A 17,278-nucleotide genomic window follows, 5' to 3' on the forward strand; every position below is an offset into this window, starting at 1 on the left:
TTGACTTGACCCACCTCATTAATTATACTCCATCCGCCTCTTTTATTTAGTCATGTTTGAAAAATCCAACTTTTTGATAATAGTGATTTGGTTGTGACGTTTATTTTTCTTTTTTAATTTTACTTCCATAAATTCAAATTTTAAATTTGAATGATAGTATGCACATGATTAAAAAAAATTGCTATATTAAAAAAAGAGATTAAAATCATTTTGATTTTTTTGATATGATAATTGTTTTGGAACGTTTCAAAATAAAAATTACGGCAGTTTTAATGGAATGAGGTGAATATGTAGTAATTTGTGCAACTAGTCACTACTCACTGGTGGCAGAACACGGGAATCCGCTAACATTCCCCTTATAGGATTTAGGAATTAGGATATACACCCTGGCAGGCAGGCAGGCACATCCCTGCCATCTGCCACTCTGCGACAGAACGGCCAACCCACATCCTTCTCAGCAGTCAGCTCATTAGCTAAATTTTGTCAACTCCCTCACCGAAACGACGCCACTCCCCGTCCACATAAACAAAATTATAAGAACAGGGAATTTTACCTTTTTTTAATTTTTTTAATCCCAAAAAAAAAAGTAAAAAAGAAAAGATTCTCCCATTACACGCTTGCTACCTACTGACTAGTAATTTGCAACATTTTCCCCACATGAGAGGCACCCCCTCCAAAACCAAGCACATTCCAATATTGGCCGTTTCAAACTCGCCCCTCCCCCACTATTATTTTTCTTTCTTTCTCCATACGTACCCCCATTTTCCTCTCTTCTCAATTCTTATCATCATTTCCGCTGTCTCCTGTACGGTAAGCTCTACGTACTTTTTTCTTTTGATCTACGCGTGTATACCTGCGTTTATTGTCGTATGGAGATTACGGTTTTTTGCATTAGATCTGAGTTGTTGTGGATCTGTATTGCAGGATTAAAAGAGAAAGGGATCATCGGCTTATCGTTCCGGTTGGTTATAGTCATCAAAAAGTGTGAGATAGAGAGGGAGAGATGGCCAATAGAGTGGATCACGAGTACGATTATTTATTCAAGATCGTTTTGATCGGGGACTCCGGAGTCGGAAAATCTAACATTCTATCTAGGTTTACTCGAAATGAGTTCTGTTTGGAGTCTAAATCTACCATCGGAGTTGAGTTTGCAACCCGTACTCTTCAGGTTACTCCTCCTTTTTTTTCCTCTGTAATATTCCATAATCACACCATCTCGATTTTTTCGAAGTTTGTCTATTGTTTTTTTTGGTCTAGGTTGCATAATTCTCATGATTTGCATAAATTAGTTTGGATGGATTTCTTTTTCTTGCAATTTTGTATCATCTTCTCTCTCTCTCTCTTTTTTTTTGCGTCTAACTGTAGTTTTATGCACGATTTACATGACTGCGAATTTTTGACCAAATAAAAAAAATATATAAAAATGTCGAGATTAGTAATTTGATTGTCTTTAAATGTTGGATTAGTGCTTATTGTGGCGCGACGAGGTCTTAAGAAAGAAGGATGCGTTTTTAAACACAAGTCACTCCAGTCAGTTTTGGATGGTTTCTTGAGGTATTAGTATGTTTCAGGACATTAATTTTGTCCCCCTTGTGAAGCTCTTTTTGTTTACATTTCGGATTAACAGAGTATCATACAAATTGATGTGGAGGATATCTTTTCACTCTCTATGTGAGGAGCTAAATGGAGTTCGCTGACTTGTGAAATGCTAGGAGAAAGTTAAACATGTTATCATCCCACCTTATTATCTACTTAATAGATATGTCTTTTGCAAGTTTAGAAAAGAGTTTCTGAGATTTCGTGGTGAATGATGTAATTCTTCCGCCATGTTAGATAGATTGGATGGTATATGTGGCATGCTATTATTTGTAATCTTAATTTGGTCATTGTGTATGTTGGATGATGTTCGTGTGAAGTTTGGTTTGTTCTGCATGCGCACCCATAGCATGGATGGTCGCCCCTGTAATTTAGGCTTTCTTTTGTCAAAATTGTAATTTAAGGATATCTATTTCGTAGCTTCTACAGACTACTAGTTTCCTATAGGTTTGGCAAAACAATCTAGTACTACCTTTTATGGTGTTTCCATTGTTAGGAAACTGAGTTTGATTGTTAAAATGCTTTTCTTGGCTGGCTAGCGTTTGTGGGGAAAGGTTGAGAATTTTGGTACTTTGTGAGATATGGGAACACACTAACCTGGTGATCTTCTGAAAATTTGGTGCTACAGATAGAGGGAAAGACAGTCAAGGCACAAATATGGGACACTGCAGGACAGGAAAGGTATAGGGCTATTACTAGTGCATACTACAGAGGAGCTGTGGGTGCACTCCTTGTGTACGACATAACCAAGAGGCAAACTTTTGATAATGTCCAAAGGTGGCTTCGGGAATTGAGGGATCATGCTGATTCTAACATTGTCATCATGATGGCTGGAAACAAGTCCGACCTTAACCATCTCAGAGCTGTTCAAGAGAACGATGGCCAAACTTTGGCTGAGAAGGAAGGACTCTCTTTTCTTGAGACGTCAGCGCTGGAAGCATATAACGTGGACAAGGCTTTCCAGACTATTCTGTCAGAAATATATCACATTATAAGCAAGAAAGCATTGGCTGCCCAGGAAGCGGCTGCCTCCACCGTGACTCCCGGTCAGGGTACCACCATCAATGTTAATGATTCGTCTGGAAACACAAAGAGGGGTTGTTGTTCTACCTGAGCATCCTATTTTCAAGGAACGGAAAGAAATTTGCTAGCATGCACAACTTTTCTTCCCCGCTTCTTTTTCATTCTTTTTTCCCCTTTATTCTCCCATTCTTTGGGCAAAAAACGGCTTGTAGAGTACTTCTTACTTCATTGTGACAGCAAAAAAGAGCTTAAGACTGATGTTAAAAAGAGTTTAGTCATTTAGGTGCTCATTCACATGATATATTGTAGTTCTTGTGTTATGGAATGACTGATACGGGTGATATGTGGCTGAGGCAAATTAAACACATGAGGTGGTCATGTAGGTGTAGCATTTTTCCTGTAGATTAACTTCTTGGCTTTCTCTCTTACTTGTAATAAATATATTTTTGTCTATTTGCCTTCTCTTAATTTCTGGAATGAATTTGCCAAGCATACGTTCTCTTAATTTAAGGATGTGCTGTGACTAAATTTATACTCCTACATGATAATAAGGAATCAATTCTTATTTCTTAGATGGAAATTCTCATTTCTTACAATTACTGGGCATCAAAGCTATATTCAGGAAACACAGTTGAGCAGCGTGTATTGACGTCATTAGACTTACCTAATCAGATCCTAAACAATTCGTAGTCATTAATAACAAAATATATTATGTTGGTAAAGATCATCTAAATCAAATGCTGTGCTTCTAGTGGTCGCCCTGCGACTAGGATCTAGAAGCGCTTTCCTTTCCTTGTAATATTAATAATCTCTGCCGCCTCACCTACTCCTCCAAAGTAATAAACGATGAAGACGTTCATTAGCGCGTTGTTACTGGTAATTGTCTCGTGACTCTCGTCTAAACGCGGAAGGGGTCGATTGCTAAGAAGAATTCATCTTGCATTCTTCTTCATTTTCTTTAGGCTTGTTGACCCAGCTTAACCCTCCGTCAAATATGGCTGTACATCAAGGATTAATAATTCAGCAGATTGTATATTGGTCAAACTCTTGAATGATGGTTCGACTTTCACAAGTCGTTGTTGACCGAGACTGGGAATCTTAACGCAACGCAATGCTTGTTGAGAGGTTGACACTGACAATGAAGTTACGAAAGAAGAAAATTAATTGCACTTAATTTGGTCACTAGTAACATTTTGCTGCCCTAAACTCCAAATATATACACACTTTGCTCTTTGTGGTCAGCTTTTTAACGGGGTTAAGATGAAGTTATATTTTGCATGACCAAAATATCTCCAACTAATTCCTAAACACACATAATAATTGTGACATAATAAATATCTATGTCTTTAATAGTTGCTAAATCTATTTAAAAACAATTATACCGTGCATTTTGATATTTTAGCAATAAAATAAATTAGATAATCTGCAAAAAAAAAGAAGTCTAAACAATTGAATGTATTTATCTCAATGTTGATAGCAATACTTATTTTATATGAAATAAAATTAGTTAATGTATTTGAAATGAAGATTATTTGATAATATTTTTTTTCTTAGTGTAGCACTTTTTTAATACATTTTATATGAGATAAGAAAGTGATTTTAAAAAATAACAATGTATTGAAAAAATTATTTAGAGAATCTCAAGTTTTTTTTTTTGGAAAAAATGTAAAATTCAAACAAAATACAAACCAAGGTATGATTACGGTATAAAAATATCAAATAACATCTTATTGACTTCCTGAGAATCTTGTGACAGCTACAAGGTAAACAAGAATTATCAAAATCAATCCATTTACAATTTAAAAGAAGAAAGATAGGTGATGAAAAATTAGTATAGAAGTTTTAGAAATTTTAAATTCTTTTTACTCTACAATACAAATTTGCAATTCTTTGGTATTATACCATCTTTTATTTTTTAATTTTTCATGTCATATCATGTGAGTTCATGTTTTTTCTAATAACATATTCCATATTCCAATTAAAAGTAACTATAATATATGGGCATTATTGCTATTTTGTCAAAATTTTGGATGAAAAATTCATCATTAATGTTTGACTAGCCAATGAAGAGGGTAAAGTGTATATATTTGAAATTTCAGAGGTAGAGTGCTAAGTTCGGAAGGCAAAGTATAATTAACCCAAAAAAAAAAAAAGCCACTAGATCTTAACAGCAAATATTGATGATCATCTTATTCTTGATTTTGATGGCCTTGTGGAAGAAAAGAATTCCTTTGTCCTTATTTCTCTTGTTTGGGTTGGATTCTAAAAGGAGAAGAAACTGGACTTCTTGTTAACTCGTTGGGGTATGTGTGATTCAATGCGCATTCATGCAGCCATGGAACTGCAGTGATGCTATGCATCTGTGCATTCGCTCAAGAAAGATGAGGGTATGGACCTAATTAAAGCACCCATATGGAGATAACTTCAGGACTAAACATAGGCACTCTAGCACCTGGACTGCAACGTCGTGCATGTTTTTCTGCGTATTGACATTTTCTTCAGACGAGGTATTTCAATATGAAATAAAGTCACAAACGGAGACTGGAGAGAGGACTGAATAAGCGAGAAATGCTGCATTTAGTGTACTTGACGATCAATTTGTATGGTAACGTGATGAATTTTGAAACTTCTCTCACAGTAATCCCCAACTTTACTGAGCATTTCATTTTGACTTACTCCAGGGCCAATCACAATGTGGCAGGCCAACACAAACTTCCCAGAAGTGATCGCCCAAACATGCAGGTCATGAACATCATGAAGTCCCTCTATGCTCTTCAAGCCATTTTCAAGGAGTGCAATGTCAATCTCATCCGGAGCTCTCTCCATCAATATACAGAATACCTTTTTCAGCATGGGCAGAGTCGTGCCAAGTGCAGCAATGGAGAAGACAAGAGTGCAGAGCAGATCAACCACCAGCCACTCTGGTTTAACCCATACGATCAATCCAGAAATCATTACCCCGACACTCTGGATGATATCAGTCATAACATGCAGGTAAGCACCTTGTATGTTTATGTTTAAAATCTTTACGTTCAGTGGGGAAGGTGATACCAGACCTATGGTGTCTTCAACGCCCATGACGTCTAATTCCTCCATTTCATGATCATGCTCTTCACTGTTGCAGGTTTCATGAGATTCATGAGAATGACTATGGTGAGTGTGATCATGACCAAGCCAGAAAATCATGAGCAAGTTCACCAAGAATCCAAATAAGGCAATCAAAAACATGAGTTTCCCATTCACCTTAGCATTTTTGTGGAGAATTCTGTCAACTGCTTCGTAAATCAAAATCCCACAGATAAGCCATATCAGCTGTACTGATAGGAGGACTCCCATGACTTCAAGACGACCGAATCCAAATGACTGCCGTGGTGTTGATGCCCAGCCTGCCACCCATACAGCAAAAAGAGAAATGGAAGATCCAGCAATGTCAGTGAGCATGTGAGCTGCATCCGTAAGGACAGCAAGGCTATTGGCTTTCATGCCACCAACAATTTCTACTACCATGACTACTGAGTAAAAGATTATGAGCCCTATAAGCTTCACCCTTGACTTTGATCGTTCTGCAGAGTCTAATATGCTGTATTCCAGGTTTGAGAATGAACAAATATGACTGCAAGAAAATTCAAGCTGATTATTGTTGTAACCAGGTTCTTCTGAGACTTGTGGCATCTGTGCTTTAAGTTGCTCGTTTTCTCTTGAAGCTGAATCCTCCTTTTGCTCCATCACTTTTTACCATTTGCCACCACAAAAAAGTTAGTATCTAAAGTAAAATAGCTACATTATCATAGAAATATGTTGCTGCACGAGACAGGAAACTGATTATGAATATCTACAGTACCCAATTTCATACATGTTAGTGATTCAAGCAGAGTTTTATATTTTTATTTTTGGTTTACTCAAGTGGAGGGAATGCTAAGTTTATGGAAATATATTGAAAACTTAGGACTTAGTTTAATTTGTCTCCAGAAAACAACAGCTTTGCTTATGCACCTTAAAGCTACATACTTAGCAGTGAACCAATTTAAGGGTACAAGCGATATAGCTATTGCATGGATATCTTTTCTTTAAATAACCAGATTAATGTCTTAACTATGTACTTATAGAAAGGGGATGCATGAGCTAAAGCGTGATTGAGGTGAAATATGAGAGAAAGAAAGAAAAGCAACACAGAGTAAGCGGTAAGGAGCAAAAAGCAACTATCAATAGTAAGGTAAGTTTCAAAAGAGAATTCTTATGTATCTTGTGAAGGGAAAAGACAGTATGTAGAGCTGGAAAAGGAATGGTATCAGGCTATTGGCAATTTTGTCAGATATGGCGTCAGAGAAGAAAATCATAACAGATTTCTTTTAAAGCACAAAAGGAATGATGCAAAATAACAAGGATGGTGTTTGGATGGATAACAAGAGAGATATCTCTGGTAAGGAGGTCCAGAAATCGTCTACAGGAGGGCCAAGAGGCTGATGTGGCTTTTGTTCTTGATCTCTAGCCAGCAAGACTCGAGATCCTGCCCGAGGAGTACTCCTCCTGGGATGGCTCCCATATCCTACAGGTTGTCATAGAACAGTTTTCTACAAGAAAATATTCCTTTGGAGCTGAGCTGCGAAAAGGCGTGAAGTATAAAGCATCAGGACCAAAATTAGTCGATCAGAACCACACAGGCAAACCCAGGTGTCTATCTAATATAGGCCTTCAACAATACTAAGGAAGAGTTGCTATCATGGTAGCATCTAGCATTCATCAGATGATACAAAATGTTCATAACCAGTTATTTCCCTTTTACTCCAACTGGAATGAACATTTCATCATTTTCCATGCCACCTTTTATTCTGAATTTTCATGTTACACTTCTACGTCTCGGGTCATAATTCAAAATCTTGTTTTTCTTTTTCAACTTATAAGATGTCAGTTACCAGCAATAAACGCAATTCTAGACAATATACCATTTCAATATATGAAAAAGTTTGCAAGAATGAGCTTTCTTCCTGTCCTACTTAATGTGATTAAACATCTATCTACACAAAAAACTATAGCCAAGTATTCTAATCCTGCTATCTGCAGCCTTGCATGATAGAACCACGCTTTCATAAAAAATTGCAGATATAGACGATAATGCATTCTTCTATAAATGACCATCCAAAGGTAATGATTTCAGCTTAAGGCTCCAGTAACGAAGCAGAGGTCCAAATCAATAATGAAGAGCAAATATGTAAAGTCAATCGTCAAGAATTTGTTAACAATTTTACGAATTATAGAAACGTTTGATTCCATTTGTTGTGAATAAATTTCTATATAAAGATGTCAACTTAATAGGATAAGCTGTCCCAAGTTATGATGCAGAAACCATAATCTGTCGGGTTTGAAATGTGATAATACCACTTTATGGCCATCACCTATCAGACCTTCAAAAGGGAAATACAAGAAATTTCTGATTTTAACAAGAATGAATTATTTTTCCATTTAATTCAATTGATTGGGCAAAAAATGGGAATTAATGCTTTCATGCTTATGTCCTCTGCAAACCCCATTCAGTCATTCAGGATCAAGAACTCAAGCATGGGGACATCTACGGCAATGTACAATTGTTTTTAGCAACAATCACGAAAATCATATGTCAACTCACATATCTGCAATTCAATAGCAAGAACCCTTAAATGAAAATTGATGTGCATGCATGGGAAAGCGTAAACGATCCAGAAAACGGAAGGCAGCCATCAGGACGGAGAAACCAAAACCCATTCCAGGTATCATATCAAAAAAGCATGTGATGTTGAGCGAAAAAGAAATCAGATAAGAAATTGGATTGCAAGGCAATGAAAGCACCAGATAAAAGTTAAAATTGATTGCAAGAAAATGGTTACCTTGGAATTGCAGATGAAAGAAGAAGCGAAATTTGGGGAAGAATGCCTTGACATTTTACTCGTACGACTGAACTTTCTATAATGGGATTTATGACAACCCCAACTTGAGAGGAGCCACCATCAGTCATTAACAGCAGGCAGTCACAAGACTCACAACTCGATATTCATTTGTACCTTAAAATTGAAGGGGGCCAAAAAAAAAAAAAAATAGGAGTAGACTAGAATCTATCAACCTCCATTCGGGACAATAGAAAAGAATAAACTTGCTTTAGACAAGACATAAAGGAAAATATACCTGTACAGGAGAATAGCAGCATTTCTTGTTATGTGTTCTTGATATTTTTCCCCCAAAAATTAACAATCGGAACAGGGCCTAAGACCCCCTCGGGTATGTTCTTGAACTTGAGTCGGGTATGTAAAATTTTCTCGTGCTGCCAAAAAACATTTCGAAAAAAAAAAAACATTCGGATATTATAAGGAATTCCATATTTGATGGTCGAACCAACAGAGGCCATACCTTTTCACCTCAAAGTAATGGTTACTTTTGATAGATATAATATAAAGGTGCAAGTTGCAAGTATTTCGAGCTTCACCATCCGAAATGGTAGTCCATGTCCGGCCTTGCGTTCGGTTTGCAATAACATACCAACTTATGGAAGCTTTGAAATTCTTGTCCAAAATACTCAAATAACTCAAACAAAACAAATCTTCACCATTTATTTTTCAGACGGTGAAATCTTTTCATGATTGCCCTCATAAATCACCAAATAAAGGTAAGTCTTTCTTAGGCTGGGTGGAGTATATATAGATGATAATAATGTCCCTTTGGAACCATGCAAAGGTACTGTTTCATAAACAAAATCAACTCTAGAGAAATGCATGCCGTGTTGTCTTTGCTTTTTCAAACTTTTGTGAATTACATGTTTTGTCGAACATCTAACAGGTACAAAATGCTTTGGTATAAAATTGCAAAAGAAGAAGAGAGCCAAAAGCATGATGATGATATTCTTTTCCCAACTTATCTATTTCCTTTGCATCACACTAAACGGAAGTTTTGTCGAAGCTTTCTCTATCAGAAGATTTTGGAAGTGGTGAGGGAAGACAAACGTCAAGCTCACATTTCTATGACTCCTCTATTTTTCATCCAAGGATGATGATTCTAGAAAAATATATTATAATGTATATAAGGTAAAAAAGATAATTAAAAAATGTGTTTGTAGAAAATGTAAAAATTCTTTAACAGAAAATCACAATCCAAAACAGGATAAGGGTGAGTCAAACCTAGAATAACAAAATGAAACGACATGGTCCGATGTGGTTTTGCTTAAGATCCATATGGGTGCTGTGCATCCGTATGGTTCGATGGTGGTTTAGTTTCCATCGATTCCTGTGATCCTGTTAGATCACCCTCTAGTATAGGCTAGATTAGGATTAGGAGTAGATGTAGATGTAAATGATGACAAGTGACAAAAAAAAAAAACATGGATATTTCACCATCACATCACGATCAATGTCAAGTCCAAACCAAAATAATCCCAAGAAGGCTAAGAATAGCTCATTAATCATTACCCTACATTTGAGAAGCATGATCAACAATTTAGGAAAGTTTGTGATCTAGCAATTAAACATCAACTCCTTTCCTTTGTCCCTTGTACTCTACCAATAACTTCCTCTTTTAAAAAAAAAAAAACTGGGTCCTTAACAATTGATTTAGTCCGAGAACGATATCTAGACCATGAATCTCAACCCCACACCCTTTACCCTTTAGGCTTTGGCTTTACGCCCTTTAAATCAAAAACCAGGGAGCACCAGAGCCAGAAATCAAAAGGGCCTTTTATTTTCATTGCAAGTTGTTTAAAAAAAAAAAAAAAAGATAGAGTATGTGGGTCGTGGTTTTTTTTTTTTTTTGGAAAGGGGGGAGCGGGGTATATCACGTATGTGTGCGCACAAATGAAATCACTGATGCGCATTCCCCAACTGGCAACGCCACGTAAGTGTGTGATTATGCATCGGAGGATACAACCACACGAGGGCAGCGGAATTATCGACTCCGACCACAACCTCTTCTTATTACGCATTTTCTTTTCCCTATTAATTTAAGCACTATCCTATCTTTCAAAAAAAAGAAAAAGAAAAGTCCTCTCCGCCGCATCGGAGTTGCAGCCCCCATCCCCCCCAACCGAACCTCACGCGCCCTCTAGTCCCTTCCCTTTCCTCTACCCTAAATTCCACCAATTATAATCTTTTTAATCTTTATCTATCTCTCTCGTTTTCGTCATTGGTAGAGAGAGAGAGAGCTTAAGAGAAACAGAAAATTTGACTAAATCTTTTGATGTTTTTATTTTTATTTTATTCCATATCTTCTTTTCTGTAGGGACGGTTTGTTGGAAACCCTAAGTTTGGTTAGGTTGGCTGTAAATTGGAGACAGAGGAGTAGTTAGAGAACCGATATTTGTAGGGATGGCCGCCGCGAATGGGCAGGGAATTGAGCCTGCGGTACTTGATGACATAATCAACCGGTTGTTGGAGTTCCGGCACGCGCGGACGTTGCGCCAAGTCCAGCTCTCCGAGGCGGAGATCCGGTCGCTCTGCAACGCTGCCCGGGAAATCTTCCTTCAACAGCCTAATCTCTTGGAGCTTGAAGCACCAATCAAGATCTGCGGTAGACTCCCCTCTCACTATTGTTACTTTTAGTTAAATAGCACATGCATGCATGTTTATCGCCAATTTGTCTACTGATTTAGATTCTTAGATGTACGGGTAGGGCATCTGCTTTGATAGTATATATGCTCTTTTCGTTTCTTCTTCTTTTTTTTCTTTTTAATTTGTTTGGATTGTTTATAGTTTTCTACCAAGTTATCATCTTTCTATTGAGCTGTATGTTGCTTAATTCTATATGTTTTCTGTGAAACAGAGACAAGCAAATTGTGGATTTTTATATTTTCGGTAAGAATATGAGTTATTTTGGAAATTCTGAGTTTTTTCTGCCCAGAAAATTTGGTGCTATAACCTTGGAAAATGTTTTGATGAGTAACCAAGACTTCGATTTTCACCATAGCTTGGCCATTTGCTTCAATTTTAATCCCAATCGCCTTTACAGCCTTGCTGGCAAATGCACTTTCTTTTGTTATTCTTCTTGTAATTTTGATTTAATTATTCTACGAAAATACTGGTGGAACCATTTTTTAGGAGTTACAGGGGAGATGGCGGGGGTGGGGTTGTTGTAGTTTCTAGTTTTCGTGAGGATATAAGTGTATTAGGGGATGCTGCCCGCTTAACATCTCCCTTTTTCTTTCAATGAGTTCAAATGTAGCTGCTTTACCAGATAGTGGAAACTAGTTGATGCATAACAACATTGGTCAAATTATTGCTGAAAAGGATCATAGAGTTTCTAAGTTTCATCTCATCTCTTTATATTTCCTCTGGATTATTTTTATCTTGTCTAAACTATGGCACTTTTTTTTTTTGCACTACCACTCTTTCTAATGTCCGTAGAGCATAAATTTGCCTTATGGTATGTAATTGCTGAATTAGACCAGCATTGCATGGAAAACAAAGAGTTATTCCGTTACACTTTTGGTACAGTGTTAAAAATGGTTAAGGATTTACCAATTCCTGGATAGGCAATCTGATTCTTATTTGATTGGAATATGCTTTGGTTGATCTGCTGATCCCTCCAATCTGCTTCCTGCAACATCCTGTATCAAAGTTGAGCACAATGAATTTAGTCCTTCATGCCACTAGCTGAAAACATGGATAGAAGCTTGCTTTTTTGTTTCTTTATTTTGGAAGGCTCGGGGGAGAGCTTTTTTGGATATGCTTGTCTTCCAGTTTCTGTCGTGACAAAACAAACCAAATTCTGTTTTTAGTCAAATCTGGTGGCCCTTTTCAGACAAAATATGGAGAGATTTCCTCTGAAATGGCATCTTTGATGTTTGTTAAAATAACTTTCAAAAGGTATCTGGACATGAGAATTCAAACAAGAATAAACTGGGAATTTGATGGTCCTGTTGTTTTCTAAACCCATATATTTTGTAGCAAGGTCTTGTTCTGATTTTGGAAAATAGCAAAAGTAAACCAAAATTCTGCCAATTTGTGGATTCACATATTACAAAATGAAAAAATGTTTTCCAAGATGCAGCAAAGTGGTTTTACAAGGTTCTTATGAACTAGGAAAGAGGTTTCTCTGGAACCTTTTTAAGATTTAGAGAGTTCAGTAACATGTGACGCATTAATTTATTTAACAGCTTAATCTGGTGACTGGTGAGATCAGAGTTAGTAGGATGTGAAATGCAGTCTTGATTTTCTTCGCCTCATTGTTGGTAATTCATATTTGGATTGTAGATTTTGACAGTTGAGCACACAGGCATGCAATCATTATTATTATCATTCTGATTATAGGGAATGAGAACCTTGCCAGAAAAGGCCAGGATTCTTGTATAATTCCATGGAATGCCAATGATCTGGATTCTTGGCAATTGAATTGATTCTTTTGCTGCTTAATAAAATTCTTTAACCATAGAAGAAATTTTAGAAGGCTGGGGTTAGATAAGAAAATAAGGTGATCTGCCTGCGCTTTTTTCATTGTTAAAGCTGAAAAATGTAGAGAAGGTATCCTAGTTTGCATCAATTATGTGGAGGAAGAGTGTGGAGAGAACAGGGAAGATGGGGTGAAGGAAGTTGTCGATTAGGTCTGTGGCTGTGAATTGGGTTTACTTCCCCCCTTGGGGGGGGGGGGTGTTATGAGTAGCATGCTGCTGAAATGTGTAACGCATACAGTAAAGCCTAAAAGCAAAAATTGACAAGGAGAAATGTGTTAGTGGGAGGTCTATCCCACACTTAACATGGTGCAGTTGAGCAATAAATTTAGCGTACAACCAGGGAGAAAAATTTGTGGGCTACCGTACATGGTAAATAGAATGCGGATGCTAGCAAAACTTGCAGTGATGTGTGGTTTCTTTCCAAATAAGCTGGATGATGATGTAATTTTGATTTATGATAAAATAAGGGTAAACCGAACCCTGACTGATTCAGTTGTAGAATATTGAATTTGTTTTCTTAATGTTGAGTATCTAGTAACTGTTCATTTTATGTGCTTGTTTGACTGTTGTCATTCATAAAAAAGATGTTTATAAAGTTGCACACACAATTTTATAAACACCAAGGTCCTAAAATGGATGATTTAGGTTGCCCTAAGCATTCCAAGGAAAGCCAATCTCACTGTTTGGAGTCTCTGGGGATTAATTGAATTATGAAATGTTCATCATTGCCTTTGGGGGGTAAAGTTAAGCTAGCTATGTGACAGATACATCAATTGATCGCCATAGTTGGTTCCCCTATTTAGCAGTATATATGATAGATGATATGTTCTAACGTTATCTGCCAAGGCATGATGCTTGATGTTCTTTATTTAGTAGACATTTTCTTTTCATTGATTTGCCTGAATTTTTCCGTGATTGTTTGTATTCTAAAAAAAAATGCATCCTTTATTGAGTATTGGGCTTTGTGAGGGTTTTTTCTAGTCCATGTGTTCTATTTGGGTACAGCCTTGTCACTTCCACTTTCGTTTTGATTGGAAGTTTTACGTTTTCTTACATGGACTCGTAAAAGAAAATTTCTGTTCATTTTTCTTTGAATATGAAGACATGATAATTTCTCCTGTTGACTTTCGCTTGGATAGTCTACTAAAGCTGGGAATTAATAATTTTGATCAATTTGAGGTAAAGATTGGGAGATACCTTTTTTCCTTGTTGACTGTGAGTTGTTCTTTGCCTTGCATCCCTATTTGTGGAAGTACATGCTTATTAAATCAGAAAGAAAAAGAGGATTGTGATTGTTTAATGTCGAATGTTTTTTTCCCTTATCTGTGCTTTTAAGTTGCAAGTTTGTCTTTAATGCTGCAGAATTAAGTTAAAGAAACTGACTTGAAGCTCTCTTCTTTTGTTGGCCTGATCTCCAGGTGACATTCATGGGCAATATGACGATCTCTTGAGACTATTTGAATATGGAGGATTTCCTCCTGAGGCCAATTATTTATTTCTTGGGGATTATGTGGACCGAGGAAAACAGAGCCTGGAGACCATCTGCCTTCTGCTTGCATACAAAATAAAATATCCTGAGAATTTCTTCCTTTTACGAGGAAATCATGAGTGTGCTTCAATTAACCGAATATATGGGTTCTATGATGAATGTAAACGACGGTTCAATGTTAGACTTTGGAAAACCTTCACTGAATGTTTCAATTGTCTTCCTGTAGCTGCCCTAATAGATGACAAAATACTCTGCATGCATGGCGGTCTTTCTCCAGATTTAACAAACTTGGATCAAATAAGAAACTTGTCTCGTCCAACTGATGTTCCAGACTCTGGCTTGCTTTGTGATTTACTGTGGTCAGATCCTTGTAGAGAAATTAAAGGTTGGGGAATGAATGACAGGGGAGTTTCATTCACTTTTGGTCCTGATAAGGTGGCAGAATTCTTGATGCAGAATGATATGGACCTCGTTTGTCGTGCCCATCAAGTATTATTGTTTCTCTGTATCCTTTTCCATATGTTTATTGTGTATTGACTCCTATTCACATGACAGCTTCCTCCGGTCACACCCTTTTCTCTTCCCAGGTTGTGGAAGATGGATATGAATTTTTTGCTGATAGGCAGCTGGTTACAATATTTTCCGCTCCGAACTATTGTGGTGAATTTGACAATGCTGGAGCTATGATGAGTGTAGATGAAAGTTTGATGTGCTCCTTTCAGATTCTGAAGCCAACTAATAAAAAGCCTAGGTTCTTATAAATCAAAATTTGATTATTGCTGATTCAGGTTCTTCTAGAATGCTAAGGTTAGTATCATGAACGCTCTGAAGAAATTAAATATGTGCATTACTCTCCAGTTTATATGTATGCATAATATGTTCGTCAAGTTTCCAAAAGATTATCTCCTTATTTTCTATATATGAGCAATGCCTACAATTGCTGTAAGGACTTAGAATTTTCAATATTCCAGTACAAACCATCTTTTGCTGGTAAGATTATACTTCTAATCCTACCAGGCTGTCAAAATGGAAACTAACTGAAATTTAGGGTTCACCTCCCACATTCTGTTCTTGTGCATCTGTTAGAATGTAATATATATGTGGACAGTGAAATGGGAAAAAAAAAAAAAAGTGAGCTGATGTTTTGATTGAAGCATCAAGGAGGGAAATATGGGAAATTTTTTGTAAGCAGGATACCGAATATTGTAATACTGCCATATTTCCATGGACATCTTCGGTCTTTAGCGTTTTCCTGTGTTGAATTACTAATTATTTTGTACTTAAATTTGTATTCTTTGGTTAGTGATTGAGTTCATTTTGGAAGTATGTGTACCTTAATGGTTTGGATGACTTTTTTTTTTTTTTTTTTTTTTTTAGATGTTTAGCATTGTTATTAAGTGGAGGATATGTCAAGCTGATATACGTTATCATCTGACAATATGCTTCGTTACTGCAGGATTCTGCCCCAAACCTCGATCTAAAGTCTCCTTCATCCTCGGCTTCGCAGAAGTTGAGCACGTAGCGGTGTCATTCTGGTATCCACTCGCAGGGCATTAGACGTTCGTTGTGTTTTGGCATAGAATATTGAAGACCAGTTTAGTTTGGAGGCAATTGTTCTCCAGACTGGCCAGAAGTGCCAGAAATTTTTCTTTGCTTCTTTTAACCTTGTTGAATCTTCTCCTGCAATTTATGATTTGACCCTGTAAATACATTGGTTTTGTAAATTGCGCTGGAATTCTGGATTACTGAGTATTGGCGATACGTTGAAGATTTGCATCCACGCTGTTTCTAGGAGCTTCTGGTGTCATTTTTTTCGTTACGTGGCTCAATGGGCTGGCAAATATGCGTATAATTGTGCCAATAAGAGTGGTGTCATATATTTTCTCCGTTCCATAAAATTTGTCGTTTTTAGGAGAAAATTTCTATAATGGCATTAGTTCCATAAAATTTGTCATTTTTTAGGAGAAAAATTGTATAGTGATGTTAGTAGAAAAGAGAATTTTTATTTTTTTTTTATATTTTTAGTGGCGGGTTATCTTTTATTCAATGTATTGATAATTGTAGGTTAATTTTTTTAAGGCAATAATTAATTGGGAACAAAAAAAGTGATAGACAGATAAATTTTATTGTGTTGATAATTGTAGAAAATGAGCACTGGGGTATATGATGGGTAAGGATTAAATTTCATTGAAAAAAGTGGATACCTCTTCAAGATTACAATTAATTTGGAACAAAAAAGTGACAAACATGACAAATTTTTTCAAGATTATAATTAATTTGAAACAAAAAAAGTGATAAACATGACAAATTTTATGGGATAGAAAGTAGATCCCACTGAGTTAGACATCCATTGCTTTTTTTTTTGAATTATCCTCTGAAAAGTAAAAAGTTGGCAGTGAATATGAGAAGTCAATGCAGCTTATTACTTTGGCATGTATATTTTAACTAGATTGTTGCTGATTTAGAAACTCATAGCCTACGAAAATTATAAGAAAGATCAGTCTGTATGACTTTTTTTTTTTTTTTTTTGCCAAACGGTCTGTATGACTGTTTGCTCGTTATATTTTATGAGTGTTAATTTGTAAATGTGTTGCAAGGTAATTCTTTTTAGGGATAATGACAGAAACTTCCCTTGAGGTTTTGATAATTTCATTTAGTTTTTTTAAGGTTTCAAAAATTAAACATATCTCCTTTGAGTTGATATTTTGGTAACAAAAACCATTCAATGATCAAAATTTTGAATGAATTATCCAAAATACCCTCCTGAA

General features: G+C 36.4%; 3 protein-coding genes across 3 annotated transcripts; 2 read left to right on the forward strand and 1 right to left on the reverse strand.

The window, feature by feature from the left end:
* Nucleotides 1-682: 682 nt before the first annotated feature.
* On the forward strand, nucleotides 683-3,072 carry LOC113780139 (ras-related protein Rab11C). The gene is made up of 3 exons (XM_027325954.1): nucleotides 683-810; nucleotides 925-1,168; nucleotides 2,225-3,072. The coding sequence occupies exons 2-3, from the start codon at nucleotides 1,004-1,006 to the stop codon at nucleotides 2,708-2,710; spliced, it is 651 nt and encodes a 216-aa protein (XP_027181755.1). The 5' UTR covers nucleotides 683-810; nucleotides 925-1,003; the 3' UTR covers nucleotides 2,711-3,072.
* A 1,937-nt stretch (nucleotides 3,073-5,009) lies between these two features.
* LOC113748903 (metal tolerance protein B) lies at nucleotides 5,010-8,859 on the reverse strand. Its single transcript, XM_027292498.1, has 3 exons — nucleotides 8,776-8,859; nucleotides 8,481-8,654; nucleotides 5,010-6,347 (listed from the first exon to the last, which is right to left on the reverse strand). The coding sequence occupies exon 3, from the start codon at nucleotides 6,343-6,345 to the stop codon at nucleotides 5,197-5,199; it is 1,149 nt and encodes a 382-aa protein (XP_027148299.1). The 5' UTR covers nucleotides 6,346-6,347; nucleotides 8,481-8,654; nucleotides 8,776-8,859; the 3' UTR covers nucleotides 5,010-5,196.
* Nucleotides 8,860-10,459: 1,600 nt separating this feature from the next.
* On the forward strand, nucleotides 10,460-16,290 carry LOC113763907 (serine/threonine-protein phosphatase PP1 isozyme 2). Its single transcript, XM_027307906.1, has 4 exons — nucleotides 10,460-11,142; nucleotides 14,440-14,999; nucleotides 15,098-15,317; nucleotides 15,967-16,290. The coding sequence occupies exons 1-3, from the start codon at nucleotides 10,941-10,943 to the stop codon at nucleotides 15,269-15,271; spliced, it is 936 nt and encodes a 311-aa protein (XP_027163707.1). The 5' UTR covers nucleotides 10,460-10,940; the 3' UTR covers nucleotides 15,272-15,317; nucleotides 15,967-16,290.
* The last annotated feature ends 988 nt before the right edge of the window (nucleotides 16,291-17,278 follow it).

The sequence above is a fragment of the Coffea eugenioides genome, chromosome 1 (assembly GCF_003713205.1).
Source record: "Coffea eugenioides isolate CCC68of chromosome 1, Ceug_1.0, whole genome shotgun sequence".
Classification (NCBI taxonomy): Eukaryota; Viridiplantae; Streptophyta; class Magnoliopsida; order Gentianales; family Rubiaceae; genus Coffea; species Coffea eugenioides.